Below are 25,603 nucleotides of genomic sequence, written 5' to 3'. Positions count from 1 at the left end.
AGAAATCCGCCCACCTCTGCCTCCCAAGTGCTGGGATTAAAGGCATGCGCCACCACCGCCCGGCTCTCCTCTCCTTTTCAGATTAGATGAATTCTATCAATACATGGTCCAATCATTGAGTTTTATCTCAGTTCCAGAATATAAACTTAAAATCATTTCTAGTGATGTTTTGAAAAAAGCCTTTCATTGGTTGAAAGCCTATTTTTCTTTATGCCAGATATTATTGGTCTAGCAGTTGTTTTCTAATTCAATTTTATCTGTGTTCATATTTGTGATAGGGCATGACAGATAACAACTCCAGGTGTTCCTTGGGTATTATTTACCTTTTAAATAATATTTTTAAAAATGTGTTTGTGTGTGTGTAGGAAAACATGTTCATGTATGCATGTTCATATATATATATATATATATATATATATATATGTATGTATGTATGTATGCATGTATGTATACACACACACACTTGCAGGCCAGAGGACAACTTCAGGAGTTCTTCAGGACAATTTCTTTGCTTTGCATGCATGCATATGTGTATGTGATATGCACATTTACATGTACAGGTGTGCAGAGGCCAGAGGAGGATTGTGTTTGGGATGGCATCTGTCACTAGATCTGGATCTAGTCTGGCAGGCTGCAGGCCATCTCCTTGTCTGTATCCCTCAGAGCACTGCAGTACAGGCATGCAAAGGGCCATGCCTGGCTTTTCTACATGGCTGCTGGGATCCAAATGCAGATTCTCATGCTTTCTATGCATGCATGACCTCTTCCAGCCTTTGTCTTTTTCTAGGACAGGGTCTCTCCCTCATCTGAAAAATATAAGCTAGGCTGACTGGCCTGTGAGCCCCAAGGATCTGCTTGTCTCAAATTCTCCAGTACTGGATTATGAGTTTATTTATTTTTAGAATTAAAAAAATATTCTTTTGTCTTTTTGAAACAAAGTTTTAGTATGTAGACCTAGCTGGCCTCAAACTCCTAGCAATCTACCTGCCTCTGTCTCTGAGTGCTGGGATTAAAGGCATTAATCACCATGCCCAGCTTAAATTTTTTTTAAACTTTAATCTTTTTAAACATGGTTGTTGGGGATGACTCTGGCCCTCATGCTTGTAAGGAAAACATTTTATGGAGCCATCTCCATAGCCCACAGCTACTTTATAATCCTTACATATTAATCCTATAAGGTCAATTTCCTTACTCCTATTGAGAATGAATGATTTTTAAATTTATTTAAACATTTTCTTTGAGACAGGATTTCTCTGTGTAGTCCTGGCTGACCTGGAGATCACTCTTTAGTCCAGGCTGGCCTTACTCTCAGAGATCTATCTGCCTGCTTCTGCCTCCAGAGTGCTGGGATTAAAGGCGTGTGCCCCACTTCCACTTTAGGATAGTATTATTTTGGTACTGGTTCTTTTGGGATTGTGGCCTAGACATTGTGACAGTGTTTTGTCAGCTGATGGTTGACTTGAGGGACTGAGACCCAAGTCCTTATCTGTCACTTGGACAGCTGTTCATGTCTCCTTTCATGTCTTATTCTGAGCTATGCTATTTAGAATCTCCGCAGTACATGGCTCAGAGTCCAACTGGAGATGGAGGCAACACTTGTAAGCCCAACTCTATCTCCCTTTCTCAAGCTTTTTCTTTTCTAGGATGCCCTGTACCTTCTGGAGAGGGCTGACACCCAGCTTTGACATCCAGCTCTTTGGAGTTTCTTTCTGCATAAGTGGCCTGGACCATGCTCTGACCTTAGTGGATCCCAAAGGCGTGGTTCCTTTCCAGAACCGGGACCTGAGGTTGTGCTCTCGAAAGCCTGACAAATGTTATATCATTTTTGCCCAGAGTTTGAGGTGTGATCTAATGGAGAGTTAGTCTTGTCATGTGGGAAACACAAGCCTAGCTTGTTAACTTTTGTGATCGACAATTTAAAAAAATAAAAAGCAAAACAATGGGGTTTAAACTGCATTTTGCACCAAGTCTGTAGCTGACACTGGGGAGAAATGGCATTTTTATAATGTTGGGACTTCTCATTCTTTAATTTGGTATGATCCTCTAGGTATCTACTCTGTGTGCAGTGTAAATGTTTGCATGGGTGTGCAGGCCTGAAGTTGATGTCTGTCATGTTTTCCTTGATTGTGTCCCACTTCATTCACTGAGGCAGGCTGTCTTAATGAACCCAGAGCTCACCAATTCCAGATAGTTAGCCAGCTTGATCTGGGAGTCTAGTCTGCCTCCCACCTGCCTGGCTTTTACAGAAGCTGTGCAGATCTGAACCCTAGCTGAATTTTGCACGGTAAGCACCTGGCTCACTCAGGCATTTCCCATGCTCTCCTCTAACTTACCTCAGTTATGTTTAAGATTATCCAGCTATGGGTCTCATGTTTTTTATTCATTTCATATGGAGATATTTTTTAATTTTACGTGTAACTGGGTTCTCTGTGTACCCTGGCTGTCTGCCTGCCTCTGCTGGGATTCAAGGCATGTCACCATCCAACTTGTATTTCACATTCTAAGTGGTCAACCATTTGGTCACTTGGTCCTCAGCTGGAGATGCCTGGAGGAGGTAGAGTCTAGATAGACGAAACAGGATGCTCAGAGGGTAGACCTTCAAGTATGGCAGCCAGGCCTTGCTTCCTTCTTGTGGGTTACAAGCATTTTCAACCTCCTGACACTGCAATCCATGGGCTGTTCTCATGCCATGACTGCTCCTGCATGCTGCACCAGAGAAAGCTCTTCCTCACTGAAGCTCTTTTGTCAGGCACTCTGTCACAGTGAGGCGAGAAGTGCTGGGCTCCACCCTCTTTTTAGGGTGCATCATCAGTGACCTAGGCATCTCACTAGCTCTCGGCCCTTCCCAACAGTGCCATGCCAGCCACTGAGCCTTAAACGTGATCATTCAGTATTTAACAACATTAAGTTTTCAGGGACGTGAGTTGAGTTTTGTTCTTTATTTTTTATTTATCTTTCAAGACAGAGTTTTATGTGGACCAGCTGCTCTCCACATTATTATGTAGCCGAGGCTGGCCTTGAACAATTCCTGTCTCCACCTCTGAAGTGCTGGGATTATATGTGTGTACCATTATACTCTGTTCCAAATTGAATTAGGATTTTATAAACTGGACATGTGAGCTGAATGGGGGGCAAGTTATATTAGAAATCAACCAAAAAGGAAACCCTCAGGGAACCATCAGATAGAGCAGAGTGACACTGCACCTTGCAGGAGGTATGGCTGGCATCCCCTGGGAAGTGAGGCTGATGATGAAGCACTCAGGGGAGGTGGGGGATTGGGAGGGCAGGTGCAGGCATGCTGTCAGGCTGGGCTCCCTCATGCACTCTAAGCTCCTCTGAGCTGAACTGTAAACCCGGTCACACAGCTATAGTTAGTCCTTTGTGGGAGTCAGCCAAGAGAATGTTGTCATGAGTCATTCTGGAGTTTTGTAGACAGCTGGCTCTGGAGACCAGGGTCAGTTTCAGAAGGAGAAGGAAGGAGGAGCAGGCACCAGACCCACGATGTCCATTTGTGTATGACATGTGGACAGAAGGATGGCTAACCTCAGCATGATAAGAGTGCTACCAGAACCCAGCAACTTTAGTGTCTGCAACTTGGCTTTCTACCCTTACCAAGAGTGAGACCCAGGCACAAACTTAGCCTCCTAACCTCAGTTCCTCTCCGGCCTTGCAGAGAGCACTCAATGCATTAGTCCTAAGACTGGTAGCCACCTAAGCCTGGTCCCAAGCCAAGGAGTCTTGACTAGACATACCTGAATGCTGTTACTTTCTTGGGAATGCAGGGAAGCAAGAGGATTCTGTTCCAGATGGCTCAAGCCTGTATCCTACCCCAGCTGCCTCAGGCTTCTGTATAGGACTGGATAGCCCAACGAGTGCTTTCTGGCTTTGTCAAGGCCTTCTCTTCTTACAGGGATACTTTGGTGTAGAGGATTGAATAACGCATGACCCTTCCCCCAACTCACACCCACCCATAACACAAATAAACTTCTTTGGAGGAGATATCTCTGCAGTTGTAATGTGTTAACTTTTCAAAGTGATCTTGGAATTTGGTAGGCCCAAATCCAGGAACTGGTGTCATTGGAAGATGAGAGGTACCAGCAAGTGAAAGGCTGACAGGATGGAATGAGTCTACCCAGGCTAGCATGGTAACAAGATGCTGTGTCAAAACAAAATAGAGGAGAGACCATAGCCAGTTGAGGCCAGAGATGGCTGAAGCCACCATAAGGCAAGGGTGCCTGACACAATCACCCAGAAATCAGGAACCAGTTTCAGGCCTCCAGCTACCATCTAGTGTGTGCTCTTTCTGTCTGTCTGCCTGCCTGTCTCTGTCTGTCTCTCTCTAGTGTGTGAGGTGTGTGCATGTATGCATGGAGGTTAGAGGTCAGCATCAGGTATACAGGTACATTCCTCAATTGTTCTTATTTTTTGAGACAGGATATTTCACTATACTATCTGGGCTAGTGAGACCCAGGAATACTGTGATCCCCACCTCTCCATAGCTGGGATTACAGATGCATGCTGCTACACCCAGCATTTCATGTGGTGCTGGGATTCAACTCATATCCTATCACTTCACCAAGTGAGTTATCTCCTTATCCCTCCACTGTGCCCTTTTTAAAAAATTAAACAAATATCTTATGGAGCTGGTGAGATGGCTAAGCAGAAAAAAGTAGTTGCCATATTAGCCTGATATAAAGTTGATCCCTATGGTGGGAACCTACTCCCAAAAGTTGTCCTCTGCTTCTACAAGATGAGGTGTTTATACTTTGTACTCAGTGACTCTCCCTTTTCTCTTTTAATGCTAGTTCTGGGATTTTCAGCTTCACACTATGGAAGTCATAATGGCCTATGGCAATGTACCAAAGAGAGAGACATTTAAAGAAAATTTGTTCTTTAGTTTCCAGAGTGACAAAGGTTAAGACCCTAATAGTGTCTACTGCCCCTTGAATATAGATTTTGAGGAGGGGAGGGACTTTTTAGCTCCACCCACTTCAGTCTTAAGAGCAGTGTACTTGAAAACAGCTGTCTGAACTGTGTCTCACACTGGGCTCTGCAGCAAGGAATGAAGGAAGGGATTGGTGAGCACAGACCCTAAACCCTACACCTGTAACTTAAGTCTTGGTGGCTCAGGGGCTGTGTTATCAGCAGATGCTTAGGCATGGAAGGAGGCTTCGTCCTTTTGAAGAGGTTTGGGACCACACTGGAGACTTGTTCTGGTGGGCCTATGGAAAGGACAATGCTTGCCCTCATGAAAGATCTTAGTACCATGGCAGCAAAGGATGTGCAGGGCAGGGGTGTGGCACTGGGACTCACCAGTCACCGGAGGGCCTGTGAGCTCGAGCCTGGGCCTTGCTACAGGTGCTCATTGTTTTGCTCCCTGTCACCTAAGGGTTTCCGTGTACAGGCTGCTGTACACGGAACTGGTGGGTCCCATTAACAGCATCAAGCGGACTGGCAAGAACCTGCTGATCTTTTGGTCCACTTTAAAATCTTCAAACCATCATCAAGAGTGAAAAATTCTCTGATTTAGGGCTGGGGGCTGTCACTTAAGTAGTGTCTCACTCACTTAGGATGCTCTTGGTCCCGAGTGTGTTCTCCTGTGTCAAAAGAGGAGTCCTGGGTTTTATTTACAACTGTGAATCTCTGTCCCTCATGTCAAGCCTATACTGGCCTGTAGCACCCAACCTGCTTCCTCATTGTCTCTTTTTTATTGGCTTTCCAAACCTGGAGGCTAATGTTCAAGAACAAAATTTCTGTTATTTAAGGATTCGCAAACACACTTTGCAAGTGAGGGGCATTATGTTGTTTTTTTTGTTTGTTTGTTTTGTCTTCAACTTGCACAGTTCCTTAGGTAGACTATTGCTGAGAACAGCTGGGGTAGGGTGGGGTTTGTATAGTAGTTACATAACTCATTTAGTCTAAAAAGCTGGGAAGGATCAGCACACAGGCTTTTGAGAGAAGAGTCCTTACTTCACCTTTTTGATACAGGGCTCCACGAGACCCCAGGCTGACCTCCAACTAAACACATAGCAAAGGCTAAACTCCTTATCCTGCCTTCATCTTCCAAGTGCAGGGATGGTGTGTATGGGTAGCAAGGGCTGGTGGGAAGAGTCTCTTTCAAGGCACGAAAGAAAAAAAATATTACAATGTTAAATTCCTCATTCCCCAGTGCCGGATCTGTGCAGACTGTGTGGCAAGTCTCTTCAGAAGTGACGATGATTCTGGGAGGGTCAGTTGCACTGAGGTCCCAACAAGGAGCTTTGCCATCTGGAATTTGTTTTTCGGCCTCTTCAAAAAATGGAAAGACGAGAAATCCATAGCAACGTCCAATAAGACGGCCTTTTGGTTAAGGAAACACCCAGAAAGAAAGGAGCGAAACGGTAACGAAAACGTTCCCACAAAGTGCTTGCAAGCAAGCATCAGTCTAGAGGACTTACTACCCTACCCCCCTCCCCCACGAGAAAAGTAAATAAAGAACAAATCAGCTTCCGGATGTCCAGCTTCGCCCGGGGTGTCCACGGCCCTCGTACTAACCGCTGTAAGTCAGGGGAGCTGACCCGTCGCGTCCGCGGCGTCCTCTGCGCACCTCTCCGCCCCGAAAGCGCCTTCGTGCCAGCACTCCAGTTCCTCTCTGACCGCCGTGGCCCCGGGAGCACCCGCGCAGCTGTCACCGCCCGCCCTGGCCGCAGCCATTTTGGAAGGGTGCAGACAAAGGGCGAACCCCGCAAGCCGCCTGCCGCGACTCACCCGGCGCCGAGCGCCGCCGCTCTCCCGGCCCCGCTGCCATTCCCACCCGCGCTCCAACAGCCGACCAGCACCCAGCACCTCGCCTGCTCCCCGGCCTCTGGCGCTCGCAGCCATTGGCCGCGTCTTTTAAGAGCCCGCCGCAGCCAATCAGGAGCCACAGGGGCGCGGGCGTGGGCGGTGCGTGCCAGCGCGCCTGCGCAGTGGGCCGCCCCTCCCCCTCCCTGCGCGCCGCGCCCCCGCCCGCCCCGCGCACCGCCCCCCGCCCGCCCCGCGCCCCGCTGGAACCTCCTCCTGCCCAGGCGCGCTCGGCCGAGCGGCGGCGGCGGCGGCGGCGAGGAGGAAAGATGGCGGCGGGCTCGGATCTGCTGGACGAGGTCTTCTTCAACAGCGAGGTGGACGAGAAAGTGGTGAGCGATCTGGTGGGCTCGCTCGAGTCGCAGCTGGCGGCCAGCGCGGCCCACCACCACCACCTCGCGCCGCGCACGCCCGAGCTGCGGGCCGCGGCCGCCGGCGCGCTCGGGAACCATGTTGTGAGCGGCAGCCCGGCCGGAGCCGCGGGCGCAGGGCCGGCCGCCCCCGCCGAGGGCGCGCCCGCAGCGGCGCCGGAGCCGCCCCCCGCAGGTAGAGCGCGGCCGGCGGGTGGGGGCCCGCGGCGCCCGGGCTCCAGCTCACCGCGCCGCTTGCTTGTCCCCGCAGGGCCCGCGCCGGCGCCCGCCAAGCTGAGGCCGCCGCCCGAGGCCAGCGCGGGGCCCTGCCCCGCCGCCGCCGCCGCCGCCACCACCACCGCCGCCGCGGGGCCGGATCCCGCCGCCGCCGCCCCACCCGCCGGCCCCGGCGCCTCCAAGCCCGGCCCGCCTGGCCCGCCCGGCCCCGGCGCCGCGCAAACTTTGAATGGGAGCGCCGCGCCGCCCACCGCGCCGCACGCCGCACCTGCTGTCAGCCCGGTCAACAACGGGCCCGCGCCGCCGCCCGCCGCCGGCTCTGTCATCCAGGCGGCCCCCGCGCCCGCCGCGCCCTCGCCGCCCGCCGCGCCCGCGCCCGCCGCGCCCCCGCCGCCCGCGCCCCCAGCGCCCGTCGCGCCAGCCCGGCCGCCCGGGCACCCCGCCGCGCCCGCGCCCCCCGTGTCACCCGCTGCCGCCGCCGCCGCCGCCGCCGCCGCCGCTGCCGCACAGAACGGGGCCGCTCCTGCCCCCGCCGCGGCCTCCGGGGGCGCCGCGGGGTTGGGCCAGCCGGGCGCGGGCGCGGGCGCGCAGGGGGCTAAGGCCGAGGCGCCCAAGCCCGGACCGGGGCCCGGGCCGGGGCCGACGGCGGCGGCGGCGGCGGCGGCGGCGGGGGTCGCGGGCGGGGGCGCGGCGGGCGGTGTGCTGCTCGGGCCCGCCATGCCGGGCGCGCTGCCGGGGCCTGCGCCCGGGACCCCCGCGGGGCTGGCGAAGGGCGCGGCTGCGGCGACCCCCAGCCTGCCTCGGACGCCGGCGGCCACCACTGGCGCTATCCGGGCCACGCTGACGCCCACCGTGCTGGCCCCACGCTTGCCGCAGCCGCCGCAGAACCCGACCAACATCCAGAACTTCCAGCTGCCGCCAGGTGAGTGGCAGCGCGCGGCGGGAGGCGAGGGCGGGTGTACCAGGCTGCCCTGGCGTTCCAGGAAGTTCTGGGCTGCATTCTGGGACCGTGCCCTGCTCAGGTGGCCCGCGAGGCCAAGGGGCGGCCCCTGCCCAGGTGACCTGCCGGTTTGGAGGGCTTCCCGGTCCAGGAGCTCTCAGAGCCCTCGGGGAACTCTGCTGTCCCGTTCGGGTGATACGGGCTACCACCGTAGGACCGAGGGGCCCTTCTCTCTCCTCCCCTCAGGTGAGGTCAAGAGAGGGCGAGCCAGCTACTCACGGGCAGGCAGGCTGATGAAGTCTGTGGGAGGCATGGGCTTCCCTGGCGACAGGGAAGCCGGTTGGGGACTCCATGTTAAGAGCAGGCGTTTAGTGGTCATGAAAGGGGATCCTGGGTGATTGTGTTGTTACCGTCCCTGGAGGTCATCAGGACACTCAGTGCGTAGGGGTCTGCGGATGCAGGAGATCATGGTGATGTGGATGCTGGGACTCAGAAGCTGTGTCAGCGCTTGCACATTCCACTCATGCTCTGACTCTCTTGTCCTCGAATTCCTCGGGGCCCCTTGGGTTTGTGGAGTGGCCCCTTTCTCCGCTTGTAGACTGCTTTTGTTTGAGTCCTCTGCCGGAGTGTTCCTATTGAACCCTGGGCCGGAGCGAGCCCTGAGCGCTCCTCCCGTATTACACAGTGACATGTGCAAGCGGTAGTAGCAGCGCCGCCCGCCGCGGTGGCAGTAGTAGAGAATTAGAAAACATGCTGCTACTGGGTCCTCTCCTGTTTTCTGAAAAGTGGTTTGGGTCACGTTGAAAGAGCTACAGCATCTTTAGAATTGAGTTTTGCTGTGGAAGTCAGTGAGGATCGGGAAGGCTCATCAAAGGTCCAAAGATACCTGCCCTATATCTATGGGGATGTAGGACTCAGAAATGCTTGAGAGGTTGCAGGGGCTGCCATGCTCTGAGGAGGCGCTGGGTGTGACATAAGGCCTAGGAACTGCAGATGTCTCTTACTACACAACTGGGGCTTGCTGAGAAGCGCGCAGGGTGTGTGTGTGAGTGTGTGAGTGTGTGTGGAGTGTGTGTATGTGTGTGTGTATGTGTGTGTGCGAGTGTGTGTGTGTGTGTGATTGAAAGATCTTGTTCATTATTTTCATTCTGACCTTTGGGTGGAAAGTATGGCTGATGCTTATAGTTTAAGATGCATTTTGTGCTCATAGTCTGTTATTTAAAATGCCACAGTACCTTAACACTGCCTTCCCCAATGCAAGTATGTGCCCACATTGACCTTTTATCAGGAAAGCTGGTGTAGTCAGGTGCCCATGGCATCCTTCTACAGCAGTCTTGGCTCGCCTTGGTTCCTTTGCTTTTGAGTGCTGTACAAGTGAGTCCGTCTCCCTGGGAGAAGGACGATGTCATTTGAAAAGGGTATTGGCTGCTGTCTCCATCACTACTGCCTCCTTTTCCAGGTCAGGTTCAGGGCTAGTGCGTTTGAGCAGAAGATAACTCCTTGGGGAACAGTGTAAACATGTCCGTTATTTGCACCTCTCTGCGTCTGCATCAGCTCCCATGCTTGTGTTGGAGAGTAGGGCAGAGCCTGTTGACTTCTGGGTGGCAGACACTCAGAGCTCTGCTTCAAAGTAGCCACATGCTTTCTAAAAAACAGAAGGCTCCTGGCTTCTGTTGCTGTTTTGGTAAGGAGTGCTGACTGATCACCTTACTTCAAAAACACCCAAAGCTAAGCTAATCTTTGGTGCTTAAAACTATTACCACCAGTGCTAGAAAACCAGCATCTTTTTAAATCAGACAGGGGGGCGTAGTCAGAGGATGCAAACATTTTGTCCTGTAACTGAGTAATCAGAGCTTCTTTTAACTGATGTTCCTCTTTCATTGATATCTTTTATAATAAAATATATTCAGAAAAGGTGAAAATAGGGTCTAATAAAACTTTGTTTAGCCAGTAGCAGCCTTTGCACAGTAAGATGGAGAGAGAAGGGGAGGCAGGTTTCAAGGCTACACTTAGGTGTCAAGTGGAATAGCATACCATTGGCAGTTGAGAGGCATGTGAAAAGGGGTGAATCCTTCCTAGTGCCCTCATGATAGAGGTCATGCTGGGGGAGTGGAGGGACACAGGTTTCACCCTGAGGTCTTTGAGATCAAGTTTCACCAGGAACTTCTAATAATCATGTTGAACTTTTTTTTTTTTTTTTTTTTTTTTTTTTTTTTTTTTTTAGCAAACGGAGCCCTGACCTTCCCTGTCAGGACAAGTTTGTAGAGGGACAGGGATGTTATGTGGTTGTGATTTACTGGTGGTTTACTGGTGCCAAAGTCTAAGTTTGATCCACAATGAGAGCTTTAGATAGCACTCGAGAGTGCTGGATGGCAGGTGCACATGTCAGGAGGAGACAGGCAAGTCACAGTGTGACTACAGTTGCCAAAGGGGCAGGTGAGAGAACCCCAGAATTAGTGTGTTCTTTGGTGGCTTTGAAAGATCTGGATGGGGGATGCTGTCCTGTAGGCTGTTTTTCTGACTTGGGAAATTAGCATTTTCTTTTGTGTGTGCTCATTCTACCTTTGTACTGAATTTACTCTCATGTTGCTCTAGAACTTGGCTAAATCCTATATTCTCTGTCTAGGAGAAAACATCCTCTCTGTTGGCCTGGATGCTGTGGCTCTGGAGTGAGCACAGGTGTCAGGCGCTGGTTCCCGAGTGCAGTGGGTTGTAGATTAGAGGCTCACTACATTTGGGCCTGTGTGAGTTGTTGGGCAGATTCTCAGGCAGCTCAGGGTGGAGAGCTGCCCCTGACTCTATGGGCTGGGGTTCTGGAGGCCAACTTTGGCAGCAGCAACCACAAGGAACATTCTTGGGACTTTAGCTTTTCTTACTTAAGGTCACAGTTGCTGTTTGCCTGGGAAAAATACCTTGCTTATGGAGCCTCAGTTTGTCTGACTGTGAAGTGGCTGACTGTTTTGTGAATAGGAAGTTGTCAGGATGAGACATGGATGGGCACAGCTGCACTTTATCCCTAGTTCCCTGCTCCTTCCCTTGCTTTAAGGGTGGTGTTGCTGTAAAAGTAATAGTTTTTTTAAGGTTAGTTTTATTCCAGCGAAAATTCTTACCCAGTGGACAAGACGTTTGGGGCAGGTTGTCTTGCTTTGAGTGGAGAGAACAGTGGGCCATGCTGGGGTGGCCACTACCCACAGAGCCACATGCTACCTGTGGGAGGACCTCACCAGGGCCTGACCAAAGGTTGTAACCTAGTTTGCTGCTGCTGCTGCTGCTGCTGCTGCTGTTGCTGGAGCTGGAGCTGGAGGAGGAAGAGGAGGAAGAGGAGAAACATTTTGGTAACCATAACTCGGACAGTGGTGCACTTTGGAAGACTGGGGGTGAGTCTCCTTCCCTGTCAGATTCACAGCTGGCCTGTCATTTTCATCTTAGGGCAGTGTGGTGATACGATGATGACTGGCATTTGCAGCTGTTTTTGGAGCTGTTCAGCATTGTGTTTTGGTAGTAGTAGAGGGGCCTGTGAACATTTCAGGATGGTGGTCTCATCCACACTTCATGCTGTGTGTTCAAGCAAAGGCTCTGAGCTTGGGGAGACAGCTCAACTCTTTTTTTTTTTTTTTTCCGAGATAGTGTTTCTCTGTATAGCTCTGGCTGTCCTGGAACTCACATTGTAGACCAGGCTGGCCTCGAACTCATAAATCTGCCTGCCTCTGCCTCCCAAGTGCTGGGATTAAAGGCATGTGCCACCACTGCCCAGCTCAGCTCAACTCTTTGTTTTGGTTTTCAAGAGGCAAGGTCTCTCATTAGATTGTCTGGGACTCTCATTTTATAGCCCATGTAGGCCTTGCTTGAGGTCCTTCAGTTCTAGCTTCCTGGTGCTACTGTATGCCGCTGTACTTGGCTGGTTGGTCTCCACGTATATATGCACTGCACGTCTGGTCAGATCCATGTAGACTAGGACTGCTAGGAAGAGTTCCCCCTGGCTTGGGTAGGAGTGAATGTAGGAGAGAAGATAGGCTGCTGGGAAACAATTCACAATTGCCCCAGAGATATCACTGGATCAGAACCATGCCTACCTCACTCAGCCCTGCCCTGAGTGGAGTGGCTTGGTGGGTGGTGCTTAAGTCAGGGTGTTCCAGGATGCTTTCAAAGACTGCCTCTGTGTAAATGTGCACTTTCTTCCACTTATAATATAAAATTGGAAACAGCTTTTATAAATAGCAGGTTATATCCGGGTTGATCAAATTGTAATAGCTGCTTTTTTTTTTCCTCCTCAAATCTTGAAGCAAAGATGTAAAGTTCTATAGAAACTGCCTGAGGTCTGAAGTAGTTTGTGGAGTTTGAAGAAGCATCTTTGCTTTTCTCCATGAGCCCCTGCTTGCCTGGTCTGGGATGCAGCTGCTGTTCAGGGCTGATGTAGTTAGGCCTTGGCTAGCAATAAAGCTGCTAGATTAAGTTCAGAAGATGGGAGAGGGGGGGCTTTTGTGTAGGAAGTCTGGGTGCTATGCTGCTTTGTGCCTCTGCTGGAGCCAGGGTTACCTGAGTGTTGGTTTGAGTGCAGTTGGGCCAATTCTCTTAGCAAATCTTGCTTGGACAGAGTTGTTCTGCAAGTCAGATTAGTCACTGCAACGTTATGTCTACGAATTAGGAGTTTTGTACTTTATGGTAGGGCTGTGAAAGTTTTGTTTTTTACCTTCCTTTGAATATTTGCACCAAAGACATAAAAGCTTGAAAATCTTTAAGAGCCAAGATTGCCCACAGTTACGCTCCACCATTGTCCTGTTCTTTTGTTACCTGCCTGCCCAAGTGCCTTGCTGCAGCTGTATGGGGCCAGTGAACTGCACGCAGACCTGCACCTTGCTCCATGATCATGTTCTGGTAGGGACTTAGGATGGGAGGGGGAGCGGTTGCTACCCTGAGAGTCTGTGAAGTTAGGGAGAACCTTGTCCTTCCTGAAGCTTTAAAAATACTGTTATTGTGTGTGTACATGGTGTGTGTGGGTGCATGTGCTTCAGCACACGGGTGAAGAGCAGGCCATAGTGTGTAGAGTCATTTGTCCTTGCCACCTTTCCTTGGGTCTGCTGCCTTAGGCTCCAAACTGTGTGCTGATGTTCTAACTTTGAGTCTGTGGCCTGTCTCTGGACCTTGAAAGTCTCATAGTAGGGATATTTCCTGTGTGAAGGTGCTGAATAAGCAGGAAAATGCCCTGCCAGAGACCCAGAGGCCACTGTGAGGAGACTTGGCAGCTCAGTGTGTTGGCAGCTCTTGGGAACCTGCTTGTGGTTCACTTTGAAGTCTGTTTTTGTGCTTTATACATCTGTGTAAAGCTTCTATAGGCTTCTATAGGGAACACATGGGGGAGTGTCTGCATCTGCTTAGGGGAGTGCTCATTGTACTTAAGGAGTCAGGGAGCCTGTTTGGTGCAGTGACTCTGTGTCTCTGGCCTTGGCTCTGTCATTCTGTGAGGGTGCTGGTGGCTCCTCTGATTTGAGTTCTTTGAGTTCTGTTCCACCTTGCAGCTCCTGTTTGTAGCTGGGGCTCCTTGGCTAATAATGCCGGTGAGGTGAGTTATTGTAGTCATGCCAACTGCAAGAGCAGCAGGCAGTGGGCAGGGGCTTCCCTTTGTCCTTAGGTCTTGTCCCAGAAGCATCATAACTCTCTTTCTCTAATTCCAGCTAGGAAGATTTGGTAATTGGCTGTTTCTAAGTGCAAAGAATATTGGGGAATTGGACCTGTACAGTGGGGAAGGAAGGGGACAAGGAGGAACAAGGAGCAGGCCCTAGAATATGGCTAAGTAGGCAAGAAGGATGGTCTAGGGAGGCTCAGCTTTAACTTCAGATCCCTTGTGCTAGCGGTGGAGGGAGTAAGAGACTGTTGCTGACTCTGTTTGGGGAGCAGAGCTCTGTAAGTCTGGAGTGCAGTTTACTAATAGACTATCCTGTCCATCCTAGAGACACTTGGTCAGCTGCGTTCCATACGGGACCTTGCAAAGTTTGCCCTGACTTTTCCTGGCAAGTGGATGGAGCTACTTTGGTGACACTTAGGGAAGAATTTAGTTTAGCACTGAGGGAACTTAGATCATAGAATGTGTGTGAAACTTTAGGGTGACTCAATGAAGTTCTGGTCCTGTGGGGAGCTGTAGGGAATTTCTCACCAGACTCATTACACTGTCAGGTTGCAGGTGTCTCTTGACCTCTGTCCTCTGACCTCTGTCTCCTGGTTTGGAGGCCTTTGCCAGGCTTTAATTGGTTCTAGTTTCACCCCTTGGGTCCTGTGACATGGCTTTGTTGCCACACGTTTGTGATCACTGGGGGCTGATTGAAGGTTGGAGAGAGAGATGACCTCTTTCATCCTTGGGATGCTTTGTAGGCCAGATTCAGCTCTGTGAGTCTCTGAGTTACTGCTGTCTTAGCATCATGGCCCTGAAAACCCCATTGTCCAGCCTGGCTTTCCCAGAATCCTGGCATCATTGTCATATGACTTTCTCATCCCAGACCTGGCTCTAGGGGGTTACACCTCATGACTACATGTGACCATGACCATAGAGGAAGCATGACCATAGCTGAAGGAAGCACTTGAGCCCGGGTAATATGTATGTACATGTGGAGTATTGTGTGTGTGTATTGGTTGTACATGACACACATGTACTGGGAGATGTCTGAACACAATTTTTAGATGACAGATATGCACTAGGGCCAGACCTAGTGGCACAGTCTGTAATCCCAGCTACTTACTTAAAGGCTGGTGTGGAAGGATCACGAGTTCAAGGCCAGTCTGGCTGCAGCATGAGCTCCTGACCGAAATGCAAAGTAAAAAGAGGGCTTGAACACAGCTTTTGAGTCTTTGTCTAGCCTGTGCAAGGCTCTCCCTTCATTGCTTGGCAATGGGGTGAAGAGGACAAAACCAGTGTCCTGGTGTTGGTATAGATAGGGTGGCGTCACTCACTACTCCCGGCTTCCTGTGGACAGCCTGCTGAGGTAGAGACTTCACAGGGAGTCCTTCCAGGGAGATGAGGACTGCTCAGTCATGTGCTGTGGTTCTCTTGAGGAGACCAGGAGCTGGGGCTCTTGCTGCAATTTTAACAGCCTTCTGCTCTGGTGGCCAGCTTTGTTCTTACATGTGTTTACAGTGGCCTCAGCACTGGGAAGGGTTGTGCAGCACCTGTGGCAGGTGTCCTCCCGGCCATGGTGACACTGTGTGGTTACAGGTGTCTCTCTCTCCCCTGTGCTCTTTGAGCACAATATGTCCTCTCTCTGCCTGATACCTGGTCTGCTGAGGAAGCCCTGTGAATTCTGTGCTGCTTTTGGAATGAAGTTGAGACTCCCAGAGTAGCCTGAGCCCCCAATCAGTGTGGCCCTCTTGTCAGCTTTGTGCCTTTTACCTTGGCAGAACTTGGTTCATCCTTCATTGTCACTGGGTTGGTTTGTCATTCTGGGTTGGAGAGCCAGCTAATCAGAGTCCCTGTGAGGTTCCATCCCAGGTGGTTGCATTATTTAAATGAGCCCGCAGCTCTGGACCTTCCTGTTGTTTCACTGCTGGCCTTGCTGTGGAACACCCACACACTCCTACATTGTGGTGGTTTGAATATGCTTGGCCCAGGGAGTGGCACTATTAGGAGGTGTGGCCTTGTTGGAGTAGGTGTGGTTTTGTTGAAGGAAGTGTGTCCCCGTGGGGCTGGGCTTTGAGACCTTCCTCCTAGCTGCCCGGGAGATAGTCTTCTGATTACCTTTGGAACAAGATGTAGAACACTCTCAGCTTCTTCTCTAGTGTCATGCCTACCTTCATGCTGCCATGCTTCGGTCCAAACCTTTGAACTGTAAGCCAGCCCCAATTAAATGTTTTTCTTTATAAGAGTCACCTTGATCATGGTGTCTCTTCTCAGCAGTAGAAACCTTAACTAACACATATACCCTCAGCACCTGGCATAGCACCCCTGTGGCTGAGATGTCCCAGGTATGATTCAAGGAGTCTGTAGATGCCATGTGGCTTGGTTAAGGGTTGATGGCTGGTGTTTAGGAGGCTATTAATTAGCATGGGATGCCACACAAGGGACAGGGCGTGTGCTCTGGGATCTCACATATGTAGAGCTGGGTTGCTTACAGTCTCTGTACCCTGCCTAGCCTGCTTTCTTTTGTGTCATTTCACATAGAGTCTGCAGGAGAGTTCAGATTGAGCTGGCATCCCAGGTGACCATGCGTTGCACTGCTGTCCTGACCTGCGGTAGCGGCTTCTCTGCCTTCCCTTCCTTTCTTTCTGTGCTTGGGAACTGCCTCTTCAGTATATTCCTAGGCATGGGTACTTCATCTTATCTTGATACTGTAGAGCTCTCCGTCACCCGTGGCCTTTGAGACTGTAGAGCTGTCTGTCACCCAAGGTCTTTGAGGATTGATTCTTGTGGCTGCTCTGCTTTTTTGCAAGAACTTTTCTGTTGGTGGTATCTCACTGACCACAGTCTCCATGGCTGTGTGGTGTCTCACTGGCCACAGTCTCCATGGCTGTGTGGTGTCTCTTGTGTGTGGTCTTTGCAGGTTTTACTGTCATCTGTGTTGTTGTCTGTATAGAGGGGTGCTCTGTCCATCTTCCAGGGTAAGTATGGTGGATGGATGGCAGCTGTGTAGCCTTGGGCGTTGTCACATTGTCTTTTATGTGCCCAGTTGTTGCTGTCCAGCAGTGAAGGTGGCCTTCTAAGAACAGGCTGTTCACTTACTGCCTGTGAATCTGGGAGCACAGATTTTGAGTATCTAACAGATATAAGGTGAATCATTTCAGATGGGTGACTTTTAAACCGTGAGGATGTCCCTTCATTTGATTTTGGGGAGAGGATAAGAAAATCAGCCTGTATTCCAGCTCTGGTCTGGTTGGGGGAGGAAGAGTAGGTGTACAGGAGAGCCCACTGGGGACACAGGGTAGCCTGGTGCAGGAGTATGGTAGAAGGTGCTTGCCTTTACCTAAACCTCAGAAGAAATCTGGGAGAGCATGTCACTGTAGGAATGGTGTCAAAGGGCGTTTCCTTAGTGTTTTGTTTTGTTTTGTTTTTGAGACAGGATCTTATTATGTAGTCCTGGCTAGCCTAAGGCTCTCTGTGTAGACTGGGGTGGTCTTGAGCACCAGCGGTGTCTGCCTCTGCCTTGAGTGCTAGAGTTAAAGATGTGCACTACCACACCTGCTAAGGAGAACTTTGGGGGGCTGGCCTAGTCCCTAGTAGAGACAGAGCGTGGGTCACATGGGTGAGTTACCATTCCTAATAGCATGTGAAAGCATCTAAGAGACACTGTGGTGCATGCCTTCAAGCCCAGCACGTCTGAGGCAGAGGTAGATAGAAGGGACTCTTGAGTTCTAGGCCGGTTAGAACTACACAGTGAGATTCTGTCTCAACCAAAAAAACCAAAAAACTAAAAACCCAAACCACCAAACCAAACAAATAGTGAAGCCAACTTGATCAGTCTGTCTGATGTGACTGCGTGACTGTTGTTGTTATGTAGTGTGAGTAGTGTCTATCTCTCTCCTCTCTGGTGAGCTTGTGCTGCCCCTTGTGCTTAGACTTTGTGATGCTGTGTTAGCAAACACAGTTGGGTAGAGGGAGGAGCCAATGGTGTTGGAGTGTAGAGGGAGGCCTCAGGAAGGACATAGGGGAAGGATGTGTGTGGCTAATGTGGAAAGAATCGGGTGGCAGGAAAGGCCCTGTTCTCTCCCTGGCTGTGCTGACCACATGGAAACAAGGACGCTGGTGGCTGGCCACTGAGGCCACTTATGAAAGATTATCCAGGAGAGGAGTGGCAGGTGGTTAGGGTAGAAGTTGTCCCAGAGTACAGACTTCCTATAGTTGGGATCCCTTGGTCTCCTCTGCCCAGAGCTCTGCTGAAGCACTGCTGGACTGAGTCAGCAGTGGCCACAGGCCTGGGAAGGTGGGACAGAGAAGCACCACAGACTAGGGACTAACATCAGGAGAGCAGAGCTGGCATACACAGTTGGTCCCACCTTTCTGATAGGTGATTTCTAAGGTGATCTGGTATGAGGGCATGGAGTGTGGCCAACCAGTCTCCTCATGAGGGTACTGAGGACTGAAGGACTACCCCAGTAGCTGTGGTGATCACTCTGTGTGTGTGTGTGTGTGTGTGTGTGTGTGTGTGTGTGTGTGTGTGTGTAGGGAAACTGAGCCAGACAGTGAAGAGGGCCAGGGTAGCCAGGCGTTTGGCATAGCCACTGGCACAGGTGGCAGAGGTTGGCTGGTGGGCCCCTGGCTACCAAGAACTGGGCCTCCGTCCTGTGCTTTGCAGGGCCAGTGTCTGTCTTGGTTTCAGGTCAGTAGGTGAAAGAGTTCTTAGCAAGAGTATTCTTGATAGGGTAGGCTGACAGAGGCACCTACAGAGGAACGGGACCCTGTAGGATCAGGGTTAGGCTGTGGTGTGGACAGTTTCTCATCCACCAGGAGCTTTTATGAATGTGAAAGGGGTCACAGATCGGCTGAGTTGGACACATGCCAGTTGGGATGTCATGCTCAGGGTCAAGTCCTGCCTTGTCTTCTCATGGACACACAAAGCATGGACCCTCCAAGGACCTCTTATAGACCCGCCTCCATTCTTCCTACTGAGAGTCTGTGTCGTGCCCCTCCCTCCCCGCCGCTGGAGGCTGTGTATGGAGAGAGCACCTGTGTTTCTCCCCGCCTCTGTTCTCCACCTGGATCCTTTATACTTGGGTCCTTCCTGCTTGGGTCCTCTTCACCTCGGTACTCCTTCCTGGATCCTCCCCACCTCCTCTCTACAGTCCTTTCTTCAGATTCTCCCTCCTCTACTAGCAGGTTTCATAGTGCTTTTGACAAGAATTTCAGAATAGCCTGCTAGGTAGACAGCAGGCAGGATCAAGACGGGGGGCACTGAGAAGCTCAGGTTAGTGGTAAGAGGGACCTGTGGGATCTGTGAGGTCTAGGGCACTGTGAACATGGGTACACATGGCATGTGGCAGAAAGGAGCAAGGCAGGGATGATGGGCCTATCAGGCAGGACCACAGACAGACAAGCTCATAGACAGCTCTTGGGTGCTGTGCACTGCCCCCAAATGAGCAAGTATGTGGTTTTCTTTTGAAGTTACTTTGTGTTTGTGTCCACTCTAAGCATGTGAGCCTGTCTTCATGTGACACAAGGGCTCAGTTCTATCTTCTCAGTAAGTTGTACTCAAGTGACTGAGCATGGGTAGTGGCTCTGAGTAGATGGGCAAGTGTCTGACTAAGCAAGATGGCATCAACTTTGGTGGTGTGGAGGTCAATGGTGTAACCATCACTCAGAGCCACATAGATTCATGGGAAGGTTGTGCTGTTGGGCTGTAGTTATAAATCGGGCAGGCACAGTGAAAGATGGTGGAGGGCGCATGTAGGCTTATATAAGAGCCTTGTATGTGTTGGGGAGGTACAGAGTAGAACAGTGTTCAGGTGTCAGGGTTTGGACCTGAAAGCATGCGGAGAACCCTGGCCAGGACTTCATAGCTCAGTTCTGATGTTACACAGGAGAGACAAGGAGCTAGTGCTGTTGCTGTGGGAGCACAGAAGGCCCGGGTGGCAGTTACTGCCCATAAGGCAGCCACTCAGATTCATCTCTCAGGAGGTTGCTGGCAGTCATAGTTGTAAATTGAGCTTAGAGACTATGAATAGTGGACATGGAAGATGTGGAAGTGCATGTCATAATGTGTATGGAGAAACCACAGTAAAACAGTCATCCTTGGACCATGCTGGCTGGTGAGAGGGGTTGTGAAGCCCAGAGTGGCACTGCAGGAAGTCCTAGAACTATGTGCAAATAAAGACCTTGGAAGATGACATTCTAGTGAGGGCACGAGAGTGGGTGAGCCTCAGTTCTCAGGGGAGTGATTACCAGATACCATAGGAAGGTCAGGCTCAGGGTAGGTAGTGCTGGGAGGCTGTGGGTGAACCCAATGGGTTTGTCTTATAGGGCTCCAAAGGGTTCACTCTGACAGGCATGGTCCTGTTACTTTCCCAGCCATATGGGAATGGTTTCTATGGCGTTGACAAGCACATTAGGGTGTTTGTGGCACTGGAGCAATGCATGAGCCCAGGGCTTTTAAAGCAGTTTTTGTGCCACATTAGACCCCTTCCATTGGTGCTCAGCTCAACAGGCGCTGATCTGCTCCAGGGAGGGGACTGTGCAGAGGGGCTGCCTTAGCTCTGTGCCCTTTGCGCTCTCCAGGTTCTTCTGGCCATTGTGCTGGAAGACATGGTTGCAGTCAGAAGGAACTCTCTCAAGTTGCAGCTCTTGGTGTGGGGACAGGTACTTTGTGTGTCAGGATGGCGGCAATGAACCTGGGAAGAAGAGGAGCCTGGGGCAGCCTTTGATGAGTGGCTCCCTTGGAACAGGCTCACCATGAGCTCCCCCTGTCTATCTGTCCTCAGAGGAATTACAGGTATTTTTAAAATTGGTTGCTGGCTTCTGTGACTGTGCCATTTTTGGTGTAACTGAAATTTGACACTGCACATGTGGAAACCAGGATGACCTTTATCATGGCAGAGCTTCATTGTTCCCAAGTGGACTAAAGGACCTTTGGCTTGTGACAGGAGCTCCGAGTTGGCAGAGAAAGGAGGGGCTGCCTGTCACAGTGTCTTAAGCAGGTGTCCTTTCTGCCACAGCCAGCCTTGTGGTGTGGTACACTAGAGTGTGATCTTCTACTTGGAGTGGAGGAGGGAGTACAATGAGTCTTACCCCCAGGGTGAGCTGGCCTCCTCTTCCCTAGTGCCTTCGAGGTAGACCTTAGTGACATTCCCAGAGGGAGAGGTCTCTGGAAAGCTGCTGTGCAAGGGGTCATGTTGGCCTCAGGGGTGAGTGAAGATTTCAGGAAGACATGTGAACTGGGCTGAGGAAAGGCCTCAGGACATGGTAACATTAGAGTAGAGGAGATCAGAAATCTTGACTTCAAAGTTAAAAGAAAGTGCAGTTTGGCAAGGTGGGTGCAGGTCAAAGCACTCTACAAAGGGCTGCTGCAGTTTACCTGGAAGGCCATAGTTCGTGAAGAGACATTTTCACCATCTCATCTAACTGCCAGTAAAAGAGACTGTCCATGTGGAGTGGGGGGGTTCCCAGGTCCTGCAGGGGCCTGTGGCAGTGGTGGGGGTCAGAAGAATAAAGGTGAGGAGTGAGAATTTAACTCACCAGCCCATTATCTCACTCCATCACTCCTGTGGGAATGAGTGGTCTAAAAGTACTGGGCAAGATAAAGCAGATGTTGCATTGCATAGTTCTGTCTGGATGGGATTCTAGAAAAAGGTGAAACAGCTCAGTGGCAGCTCCTTGGTTAGCATGTGCCAGTCTGGGCTTAGTTCTTAACCCTGTAAACCCTGTCCCCCAAACAATACAGAACCTAAAGTGAACTGTAGTGGAAGTGCTTTCTTAGAGCAGAGAGGCTGCGGTGTGGCCCTGGGGACACTTGCAGTGTATGGGAACGTTTGCATCACAATGATGTTGGTCTCATTGCTGTACATATTCTCCTAGACCATCAGACTGTGCCCCTAAGATGGTGAGTTGTATTTTTGTGAGCTATATTTCAGTAAAGTTGTAGGAAAGCTCATGTTATCCTGTCTTCTCCTTGGTGCTATGAACTATTGCAGGGTCAGGAACGGTGTTTGCAGCTGTAACTGTGTTTGGGTTCAATAATAATAATAATAATAATGATAATAATAATAATAACAACGGTGTTTGCAGCTGTAACCGTGTTTGAGTTCAGTAATAATAACAGCAGCAACAACAACAACATAATAACAATAATAATAGCAACAACAGCACAATTATTATATTATTATTATATCTCAGCACTCTGTTGCCCCTGAAAAGCAGGTGCAGCAGAAGAGCAGGTGGGGCAGGGCCAAGCTTGGGCTACCTGCTTAGGGCTCAGTTAAAGCGGCCTTGGGGCTGATGCTATCTTGGTTGTACAAGGACAGTATTGGGTGTTTTGAAGAGTTGAAGGAATCTGTTGTGTGGAGAAGAGTTACTCACATGGATCAGCAGGCTTCCTGGGATTCTGTCCATCTTTGCTCCATCTGAGCAGAAGTATTTGTCTTTCATTCCCAGGCTTGATTTCTCCTTGGGCTCTCTGATTCTAGTTGTGGCTGTTAAGTGATTTCTACATTGCTCACACTTGCATGCAATAATTTTGTGTGTGTGTGTGTGTGTGTGTATTCATGCACGCACATGTTGGTGCGCTCTGCAGAGGCATGTCAAGGAGCCTGTAGCTCCTAGGTGTAATAGTGCTGGGGCAGGGCGTACAGTTCAGCATTGCCTATTCAGGTTTTTGACATGGCAGACTCTGCCACAGGTCCTTTTGAATTGTTCCCTTGTACCCATCTTTTTTACACAGGAAGCATTGGTCTGATAAGGTCAGTGTATTTACTTACCTGGTTTAACTTATCAGACACGAGTGAAGCTCTGATGAAGTTCTGACATCAGAGCAGAGTAGGTGAGACTTCCTGGGTCTTTGCCTTAGAGTCCGCCCTGTAAGGATGCTTCTCAGCTCAGGCTCCCTTACTTGAAAGTGCTGTGTCTTGCTTGTCTGGTGTACCCGTGTTAGCTTGGTTTGGTTTCAGAATTTCTATTTGTTGTTTGTTTTCATTTTATGTGTTGTTTGTAAAATACATGGGTCGGGAGGGAGTTTCCCAGAAGCACTTTGACCTCTGCCGTTCTTTTCTTTTCTGTCCTCAGGATAGGTTTTTATGTTTCTTTTTAGTAATTTCTAAGCCATTCTTAGTGTTTCTTTGTAAAAACAAGCAAGTGTGTACATGTACATATGAACACATGCAGACATATAAGCATTGACTCCTGTTATTGTATACACATATGTGCCTATGCACATGTGTACACATGAACATGTGCAGACATGTAAGCATTGATTCCTGTTATTGTATACATATGTGTCTGTGCACACAGTACACATGAACACATGCAGACAAGTAAGCATTGGCTCCTGTTATTGTATACATATGTGCCTGTGCACACAGTACACATGAATATGTACAGACATGTAAGCATTGACTCCTGTTTTTGAGAGAGGGTCTTGTTCTGTAGTAGTCTGGTTTGGAACTCAACTGCCTTCATTTGAAGGAGATGCTGGAATTGCAGGTGTGCCCCATGGTGTGGTGTGTTTTCTGTCTTCTTGATACCATTGGTACCAAATTAACTGATGTGTACCTTGGTGTTTTTTCAACAGATATAGCTTATAGATTGTTGTTGATGACATTTTCTTGTTAAGATTTGCTTGTTTTTGCCTTCTGTGTAAGAGTGTTTTGTCTGCATGTATGACTGCACCACATGTGTAGTGTCCTTGGAGGTCAGAAGAGAGACTTTTATTCTTGGGAACTGGAGTCATCCTGGAACCTAGTTCCCCTCTGGAAGATCAGCCAATACTCTTAACTCTTGAGCCATCATTATAGCCCTGACATTTCCTTTTAATTTATATCTAATATACTCAGAGAAGAAATTGTTTTCAGTAGTAAAGTGTTTCTGCATAATTCAGGCACTAAAGCTTGAGACATAATTTCACAAGGAATAGTTCAAATTACACCATGCTTTGCTAATGTCAAAAGCATGTAGTGGGTTTGGTTAATTCTGCCTGGGTGAATCTGAGAGTGGAAGTGATGGCTTCCAGGCAGAGTGGGTGCAGAAGTCTGGATGGTGGTGAAGCCCCCTTTTCTGTCTTCTCTTTAGTCACTGTATTGGTTGGGTTTTGTCAACTTAGCACAAACTAGAATAATTTAGGAAGAGGCGACCTCGATTGAAGAGTTGCCTTCCTCAGACTGGCACATAGGTAACTTTGTGGGGACATTATCTTGAGTAGAGGTTGATATGGGAGAACCCACTCCACTGTGAGCAGCTGCCTGCGGCAGTCCGTGGTTGTGTGAAAAAGCAGGCTGGCTAGGGCATGAGAACAACCAAAAACATTGTTTTTCCATGGTCTCTGCTTCATACCTTGTCTCAGGTTCCTGCTTTGAGCTTTTGCCCTGACTTCCCTCAGCGGTGGAGTGTGACTTGGGATATGTAAGCCAACTAAACTCTTTCTTCCCCGAAGTTGGTTTTTGTTATTATTTTATTATAGCAACAGAAACCGAACTAGGACAGTCACTGTGGACTTGTGACATGATACCTGGAAGTTTGAGGGGGGTGGGCAAGGTCTTGCTTTTTTATAGTTGAGGCAGCCTTAAAACTTACAATCTTTCTGTCTTAGTTTTCTGACTGATGGGCTTGTAGGTGAGTTGCTACCACACCAGCTAGATACCTTTTAAATAGTTATTTGTTTATTTATTTTGAGGTAGAGTTGTACTTTGTAGCTCTGGCTAGCTCAGAACTTGCTCTGTAGACCAGGCTGGCCCTGAATTTATAGAGATCCACCCTCTCTGCCTCCTAAATGCTGGGATTAAAAGATTTGCATCATCCTGTCCTGAATGGCTGCTTTTTAAAATTTATGCCAATGATGGAACCTAAGGCCACCTGTGTGCTAGGCGAGCATCCTGCCATTGAGCTGTGTCCTGGGCTGAGGTTTTCCTTTAAATACAGGCATGCATATATAACACTTTTTTTGAGGGTCATACTTTACATACAACAACATGTTCTCATTTCAGGGTACAGTTTATTTTGAGAAGCAAGTGTCTGTCTAACCACTCATCAGTCAAGACACAAGATTTCACACAGCCCCTCCATTGCCTGTCTTCACATGCTGGATCCCACCTGCCACCGTTAACATAGGCCAGTTTGCCCCTCTCGGACTGAGGGACCCCTGTGTTCTCTCTACATGCTGTGTATTGATTTTCTTATTGATAGCTTGTTGTGTACACCAAGTAGCTTTCCATGTGTGGACATGAGCTGTCTGTCCATTCAACAGGGAGGCATGCTTTGGGGTTGCTTCTAGCATTTGGCTGTTATGGACTAAGCTTCTAGAGACACCCATGTTTGAACCTTGTGAGAGCATTCTTTCCTCTAGCATAACACTGAGAGTAGACTAGTGAGTCCTGTGGAGAGTCTCTGATCTGTCTCCTCCATAACTTCCAGGACATTTTGTGTATCCACATCGGCACCTGTTTTCTAACTCATTTGTTCCCGTGCTGAAGTAGCTTCTCATCTTCTTTTCTTTTTACATTGAGGTATAGTTGATATTGAGGGACACCATTTTTAGTGTATGGTTCTCTGAGTTGTAATGAACTCAGTTGGAGTATCACTGTCAAGGTAGGGAAGTGACTGTGGCCTCAGGACATCTTCCTGCTGTGGTAGGCTCCC

The 25,603-nt window shown here is 49.7% G+C and overlaps 1 protein-coding gene across 1 annotated transcript in view; it reads left to right on the top strand.

Moving 5' to 3' along the window:
• The first annotated feature begins 7,052 nt into the window (after positions 1 to 7,052).
• Positions 7,053 to 25,603, top strand: part of Taf4 (TATA-box binding protein associated factor 4) — a 60,744-nt gene continuing 42,193 nt past the window's right edge. The window contains exon 1 of the mRNA XM_031372956.1: positions 7,053 to 8,331. Within this exon, the coding sequence (XP_031228816.1) occupies positions 7,092 to 8,331 (1,240 nt within the window). The 5' untranslated portion in view covers positions 7,053 to 7,091. The remainder of the gene's footprint in view (positions 8,332 to 25,603) is intronic.

The sequence above is a fragment of the Mastomys coucha genome, unplaced genomic scaffold (genome assembly GCF_008632895.1).
Source record: "Mastomys coucha isolate ucsf_1 unplaced genomic scaffold, UCSF_Mcou_1 pScaffold15, whole genome shotgun sequence".
In the NCBI taxonomy this organism is placed as follows: domain Eukaryota; kingdom Metazoa; phylum Chordata; class Mammalia; order Rodentia; family Muridae; genus Mastomys; species Mastomys coucha.
The sequence above is the reverse complement of the archived record's forward strand: the minus strand, read 5'-3'. Positions and strand labels throughout refer to the sequence as shown.